Here is an 8,515-nt window from a genome sequence, read left to right as displayed (position 1 = left end):
ACTTGGGGAAGAAGAGAGATATTTTTTAAGAATTTAAAATCAAAATACTTAGAAATCAAAAATTTCTTTGTACCTTCTTCTTCAGCCGTGTACTTATTTTTCAATACTTCCCAGATTTCTTTCGCCGAAGTTGTATTGGTGTATAGATCATACAAACGATCCGACAATGCATTCAAGATGTGGCCACAGAAAATCAATTCATCTTCTTGGCGTTTTTGTCTCTCGGTCTTGATTGCTTCGGATTCTCCATACGTTGGTTCTGGCAAAGGCACCAAATTTGGATCAAGAATATAAAAAATCTTCAACGCTCTTAGGAGGAATTTCAACTTGTCTTGCCACCGCGTGAAGTTAGTCCCGTCAAAACGATCCAATCTAACCAGATCTTGATTCATAAGTTTGATGATTGCCATAGTTGTATCATTCTCCATCGCAATATATAGTTTGAGATTGTTGAAAAATAAGGGGTTGGAGAAGAAACAACAGCAAAATTATAGAAGCTAAATGAATAGAAATCACAAAATACGTCAAGAACGAATTTGAGGCTTGAACACGAGATCGTTGTCCTCAAACTATATTTGCACCTTCTCGGGATTGAATAAGATGCTTAAAGGTTTTGGCAAACGATTTGTAGGATTATATCAAACCTTGTAAATAATTTAACACCAAAGTACAAGTGCAATCCTCCAAAACTTTAAGAACACAAAGGAAGATCTTGAATATAAATGTAAATCAATAGTTTGATGTAATATGGAATGATATATGGATCTCAAGATGTTTTCAATGATTCTAATTATATTTGTATTGATCATTCATCACCTATTTATAGGTCTCAATCAATGCATCACGAAATGGTACCAAAACAAGATGAAAAGCGGCAACTTTTAGTCCAAAACGACTCCCAAGTTTCAAATTGAAAAATCAGTCAACGGCTATTTTTTAACACTTTGCGTATGCATAGTATAAACTGTGCATACGCATAATAAAAGCAAAATTTAATTCTGATTTTGTCAAAACACATCTCGCGTACGCACAAAATTAAACATGTGCGTACACATGGGCAAAAAATCAAATTTTGCATTTTTCAATTTTTTTTATTCAATCAATTCCACAATTGAGCCCAACAATTAGTCCATTATCTTTCCATTGATTTTGAACAAATATTCAACAAAAAGTTGGTTCTTGGGCTGGAAGATGGTCACGGGTGAGCTAACACAAGGTAAAAACCTTGCAAATGAACTGAAAACCCAACTTCAGAGCCAAATCCTGCAAGGCTTGTGGATTTTTGGTGAGAAAATACTTCCCTCTTATGACAATGCATTGCATTGCTCAACTGCTTGACACATACTGGGAGTGAAGCAAATGTATCTGCAGAATGCATGGGTACCTTCTAAAAATAGGAAGATGAGTATAATGGAGAACTAAAGGAGAAAATGATGGCATTCTAGAGACAGATAGGATGGGATTCCCAACAACAAAGAATAAAAGACCACGTCGCTTGATCCAAAAACAGAGTTGAGATGGATGGCATTTATTGTGATTGGACAATATGTGAGAAAGAAGGAAAGTCGACAGGTGTTTAACCACATTACCAGGGAAGCTAAGCACGGTTTGGGTATTTTTCAGTAAAAGAAAAAATGATATATAAATGAGTTGAAGAAATTATGTATGTGATATATGTAAAATGTTTAACTGAATCAATTTAATAAAGACAATATTGGAATGTGCTGCGGATGAGAATGGTAAATTTTGGATTGATATAGAATGGAATAGATATATAACTTATGTAGATGTAAATAACGGCTCCCTAAAACAATGATGGGAGGGAGATTCCTTGGAAACATAATAACAAGGATACCACATGAAAATGGAAAATTTTGTGCAAAAAAAGTAAAGACAATTATGAGAAAGATGGTGGCAGTAATCATTTGAATACTGCAAATTTTAGTGTGGAAGAAATTTAATTTTTATTATTATTATTATTATTTACTTTGAGAAGATGATAACTGGAAGTCATTAAATTTATATAATTATTGAAATAAAAAAATAATAATAATAATAACAACTAGTCTCATTCACTCTACACCACTACTTTACCCTAAAGTAACCCAAAAATAGATCTGAAGTCGATCAAAGCTCCACTTTAATTTATAATAGGAGAAAACAATGAAAAATAATATTTATTGCAATCGGATTACAACGAGAGCAAAACCATTCACTCATTTTGTGCAACATCAAACAATGTAAGTTGTAGTGAAGGTCACCCAACTTTTACCTCAACTGCAATTAGAAGTGCAATTAAAACACTGAACTTCAATTCAATAGCAATCGAAACACTGTAATTGATGGTGTGTCAATTACAAGAAACGAATTCCCCCATCTTTATCCCAGTCATCCAATTTTGACATTTTAGCCCTCAATTTATAAAAATATGTTTCATATTTTTTTCCAAATAAATTAAAACCCAAAAATGTATTCTTAAAATTGGGCCATTGGATGAAAAAGAAGAAAAAAAATTGTATGTGCATGCTTTAAAAATATGATGTCACTACCTTTATGGGGGAAGTGTAACATTTACACGGACCACAAGAGTTTGAAATATTTCTTCACCCAAAAAGAGTCGAGAATTGTGACAATTTACATCCAATCTGGGATCCAACCATTTTGGTTTATTCAACAGAGTGGGCTGCACAAGAAAAATAAAGCTAAAATTCTGTTCCACAATGTATCAAATATGCATGCATTAGTCTATGATTTCAACTTCTCAACCTGATCCCACAGCTCATTTTCACTTGGTTTCGACACGAATGCTGCATTGTGTTCCATTGATTGATGTATTTGCAGCAACTTATATCATAGAATTCGGTATGTTGAACTCATTCGTCGACGGAAATACGGATCAGAAATCATATTTCAGGCACAACCACGAAAGCAATGCACCAGAAACAAAAGAACTTAACGGATATAGCACATTTACTAGTGCCTACGATTATTCATCCCACAAATTCTATGTTCATATTCCAAATAACTCAAAAACAAGTTCATATTTAGTTATAGAGACATTCGTGTAAAATATATTGACAAAACCAGCAAAATTATTCAACATTGACCTGTGCAGTTGAAGCCTCCATCAGTCCATTGCGTATCTGCTCACCAATATCCCGGACATGACCTGGACCATGGGGTATGAAAACCGTTGTGTTCTTGGAACTATTTCCAAGATCTTTGATTGTGTCGAAATACTGGGTGATCATGATAAGATCCATCACCTCCTTAGCCGAGGTGCCTTCAACCTTGTGGGAGAAGTTCAAGATGTTCTCCCTCAAGCCATCTGTAATTGCCTGACGCTGTCTAGCGACCCCGACTCCACCAAGATATTTGGCTTCAGCATCAGCTTCTGCTTTCTTGACCTGGAGAATCTTATCTGCTTCACCCTTGTACACACTAGCAAGCTGCATCCTTTGAGCTATCATGCAGGGGAAAAAAGGCACCGATTGTTTGGGTTAGAAAAAATATCAGATGGTGTCAAGTTTGAGACATGGAAAAGAAGCAAGGAAAACTGAAAAATCTCTTCCTGGAGGTATCATGCTTTGGAAAAACAGATGATGTAGGGAGGAACTGCAAAAATAAATAAAATCAATACGTTGCAATATTAACAGGATAAACCAAATCACAAATCATACAGAACCCTTTAGGTAACCATCATTGTCCAAGAATTATTACCATTATCATACTAGAAAAAATTTGAATCGCCTCATAATAATTTAAAAAGATAACTTCAAACAATGATTCACTTGATCACCTTCACTTTCACCAGTTAACTATTGAAGTCCAACGATTGAGAAACATCAAACTTGCAAATGCAAATTGTTGAGTTCATTGTTGCTACCTTTCTAATAAGGGTGTCTCAACTGAGATTTTAATGAATTTTAAAATCTCAATAACTTGTAAATTTATAAAGATTTCATTGATAAAGGGATTTTAAAAGATTTTTGGATTTCAAGCTTAAAAATACACATAACAAACTTCTTTGAAATTTCACCATTTTAAATGAGGTTCTTATGGATTCTACGGAAATCTATTTAAATTCACGAAATTCACTAGAATTTATAACTTTTGAAATCCATTAAAATCTTGAGCACCCCCGTACATTTCTAATTTACAATCCTTTCCTATTCTAAACCCAAAAATCCTGTTTGTTTTATCATGAATTACATATTCTCAAACTGCTCAAGTACCAGACAGGAACAACCTATACACATAATTGGCTTTAAGGGAGCAATTCAAGCAACCTTACATTTCCGTTGAGAAATTCTGATTAATCCAGCACCTACATGGTTAGATAAACAATCCTGCAACACTTAGCAATCAACCTGCACAGTCTTACGCTTGACATTTAAAGATGCATTCTAACCAAAAATTGAAAATAATACGTATAAAAAATAATAATAATAATAATAAATTGCTAGGGTCCTAACCTGCATTTATCTCATTCATTGCTCTGCGTACAGATGGGTCAGGAATGATGTCGACCATCAATATGTGCTCTATGTTATATCCATATGCTCCCATCACCTGACACATGAAGTCAACTTAAAATGGTTTTCAAATAGAACTTTTCAGTTCAGCCATCTGAAGATGCAAGATAAATGACATGCAGCATATCAACACCACTGAGAATAAGAATGACATCCACACACTGATCACAAATACGCAACAGGCACTGACATATTCTTCTTTTCTGGGAAGAGTCATCGTCTTGTTATCTACAGATTTTCCTTCCCCTTTGTTTAAATTATAAACTACTAAGCTTAGCAGTTCATATTTCCAACATGCATGAAAATATAATTCTCGACCATGCAGATGATCATATTTTTCGTCTTCTGGTTGAAAAATAGAGTTTACGGTTAGAACTTGAAATCAATTCCATGTTCGCTATTTTAATATAAAAATCTGAAATCAAGAGGAAAAAAAGAAACAAAAGCATGCAATCAAGGTAAAATTTACAAAACGAAAACTTGAAACTATAGAATCGTGGATTGCAGGGGTCCTTACCAACATAAGATCTAAACTACTAGGTGAATGGAACAATTTAGTTTGTCCAATGCTTGCTCTTTTCCTCTTCTGTATGTTGATATATAACACTTACGCAGATCTTCTCCAATGACAAAATTTTTACCATGAATTTCTACTGCAGGAAACCTTGACTCTGGCGATTAGACCAACAAAGAGCTTATTGAAAATTGGACTAGGAAAGGAGGCAATTATTTCTCTTTTCTTCCTTTTCCATTTTTAGAGAAAGCGGCATTAGATGTAATCATGGGTTATCTATTTGTTTAGCACCTTCCTAGTTTCACCGTTAGTCAATATGATGATAAGCAACACATAATCATCATATTAATAAACACATGTCAAGACCCACTTATAAGAGTTTCTAGTGATGATGCTAAAATAAAAAGCCTCTCTCACACCTGTAGTATTGACAATTAACACCACGAATAAGACAATCCAAATTACTTTCGACAAATAATTTGTAGACAGAAACTATTCTATATCCATCTGAACAGCATAAACTTACCTTCTCAAGTTCCTCTAAGACAGCATTAGCAACATCACCCTTTTGTTCAAAAAGCTCATCCAAAGTCATTCTAGGAACATGAGCTCGAACAACTTGGAAAACAAGCAAATACAACATTAGAGGAAACACAGAATAACTCGAGCATCGAAATGACAACGAAGACGGAAAATAGAAAATTTTCCTGGTACAACATATTCCATCAAAAATGCAAATTACCATCAAATACGTAAGACTGGATCTGCTCCTCGGGATTTTGTAATTCATAAAAGGCATCATCAGCATTTCCCCTGATTACTCGATATTGAATTGAGCAATGCATTTGAACGAAGACATTGTCCTATAGAATGAGAAACTCATCAATACTCTCCGTCTTACATCATATTATCAATTGTGACTACATATGTTTTGGAACAAAATATAGTCTAACAAACATATAGTCATCATCCAACAACTCTACGATTACTTTTCAAGCTGATGTGGATGGTAAAATTAGTTGAATTCTCAAAGGATCAGTAAAAATAAGCAGTGAGTCTATAAGCATATCTTAACATAAATAGGCAATAAGATGCAGGTAAACCACATAAAGTTACTATTCATTAACATTGTAAGGCTTGGAATCTGAGCATCCAATTGGAATTAAAAATGATTCTGTTCAGATTTGAATCATTACATTCCAGTACTGAAACCAAAATACATCCTTCCAAATATAGAATCAAAATAGGGCCAAATTCTTGATTACATTGCTTTAACTATAATAAACCACTCGTTGAACTGTGACTACGAGAACCAAAGCAGGCCGATAAACTGAATTGTTCTATCTTCTCAAATGTGTTTGGCTTCTCTTAAAATGTTGCTTCTATTTTAAACTTCAGAAGAAAAACTGTCTTCTCATAAATCATCTATCTCTTCGTTTTTAGGATTGGCCAAACATGTTTGTAGTGGATAACAGCTCTGGAATACTTACAACACTAATATTTTATACAAAATCTAGCAGCCCATAAAAGAATTTAATCATATAAAAATAAATTGTGAGCAAGGTGCAACTGTTCACAATTAATGGCCTCAAATTCGAAGTATAAATTTTTACTAGCAAAGAAGGAAGAGTTGATAAGAACTACGCCAAAATACTAGGTATAAGAGCATCTCCATTGTTTTTTGGATTGCACTAAAAAGGTTACCACATAAACTAAAGTGGGCAACGTCTACAAAAGTTTCTCTGCAATAGTACATGAACTATATCCAACTGACGTGGACGGAAAAAAATTAGACATTGCCAAAAAAAGTCTAGATATGGAGGCTCTTCTAGATGAAATGAGTCATTATAATTCAACATCTCACTCTTTTCTCAATCGTGCCCATATATTTTTCTCTATCCTATTAAATATACATTAGACATGAAATTTAAATTATAGACAGAACCCATCGAAGATAAAGCTTGACCTAGGCCATTCATTCGATAGACCATAATTGCCATGTAAATTGGAAGCCTTTCTATTTAGATGCCACATAGATTGCAATCAATGAATGCATTAGAATGCTCTAACATTAAAGAGTTTTTTTTTTTTTTTGTGCTAAAACAAACCATTGCAGAAAAAATAATATAAGGCCCCAGCACATGAATCAATACACCACTAAAAAGAAAATCAAGACCAAAATTTAAGTTTAGCATAAAAAATAGATGCAAAATTTAAAAAATTACAACACGTATGAGTAATATTGGAATAATAGCATCCTAGGCATCATTTTGATTATAGCATTTAGTCCAAATATAAACACACCTGACATCATATTTACACGGAATAAAACTCAGCTCCTTGTTTTGATTGTTATTATCCAATTACATATACACACAAAATTACGCATACACCCACAAACACACGTACACAGAATAATGAAAAACGAAAAGGAACCTTGGTTTTGGTCTCAATTTTGACATCAAGAGAGTTGATCCTAGTGGAGAGTATCCCGGCGAGGCATTCTCCGGCAAGCGGGTTGAAAAAGTGGAACCCCGGCTCCGCCAGCCTCTGGAACCGCCCCCACTTCTCCACCACCCCTACGCTTGCCTGATCAACGCACCCACAAAGCAAGCATGAAGTGTTCCCCATTTCTATTGACCTGCACAGATTCTATGATTCCACTGTATTGAATTTCTGAAAATGCAGATATGTAGAGAAATACCTACGCGGGTTTTTTGTGCCTGGGTCAAGGCCACGTAGGAGGACTTTTGAAGATTTTTAAACAATCTTTTAGGCGATGACTTTTAGAAATTTCGTTGGTTTTTTTATGGATTTGTACAAAATCAATATGGGCCGTTTGATTGTAAAACTGAAATTAAATTGAATTGAAAATAAATTCGATAAAATTGAATTGTTTAGAAATTATTTTCTTACGAATTATAAATTATTGTGTTTGATTGATATAATTTTTCATGTGAAAAATATAAAAATAAAAGTGTTTTTTTAATGTCGTTTGTCTTTATTTTATATGAAAATTATCAATTAAATAAATAAAATTTACTGGTATTGAAAATGAAATTTGTTTCCATTGTCAAAACCATACATATACATACATATATATATATATATATATATGGGGTGTTCTTTTGGTTTTGTTTTATATGAAAATTGTTAATTAAAGGAAAATATATTTTTACAATAATTCTTAGAATTTGTTTTCCATTGCAAAAATAATAATAATAATAAATAATAAATTGCTACAGGAAAATCAATTCCTAAACATGGAAAACCACACTTTCCGAGACAATCAAGAATTGGAATTCCATGGAAATAATTGTGCTACCAAACAACAACAAAATGGAAAAAATGGAATTGGAATTCAATTTTCATGTAATTCCATGCTATCAAACATTGTCTAAGCGTTTCGTAGTAGATTTCTATAGACTTTAATTTTAAAATTTTTATTAACTTTTTGTAGAATTTA

At 33.4% G+C, this 8,515-nt stretch overlaps 1 protein-coding gene across 1 annotated transcript; it reads right to left on the bottom strand.

Annotated features, from left to right (window-relative positions):
• Positions 1-2,896: 2,896 nt before the first annotated feature.
• Positions 2,897-7,783, bottom strand: LOC111386266 (protein PPLZ12). Its single transcript, XM_023010728.1, has 5 exons — positions 7,486-7,783; positions 5,792-5,912; positions 5,576-5,667; positions 4,476-4,572; positions 2,897-3,463 (listed from the first exon to the last, which is right to left on the bottom strand). The coding sequence occupies exons 1-5, from the start codon at positions 7,678-7,680 to the stop codon at positions 3,093-3,095; spliced, it is 876 nt and encodes a 291-aa protein (XP_022866496.1). The 5' UTR covers positions 7,681-7,783; the 3' UTR covers positions 2,897-3,092.
• Positions 7,784-8,515: the final 732 nt, after the last annotated feature.

Source organism: Olea europaea, unplaced genomic scaffold (assembly GCF_002742605.1).
Source record: "Olea europaea var. sylvestris unplaced genomic scaffold, O_europaea_v1 scaffold349, whole genome shotgun sequence".
NCBI classification, from domain to species: Eukaryota; Viridiplantae; Streptophyta; class Magnoliopsida; order Lamiales; family Oleaceae; genus Olea; species Olea europaea.
The sequence above is the reverse complement of the archived record's forward strand: the minus strand, read 5'-3'. Positions and strand labels throughout refer to the sequence as shown.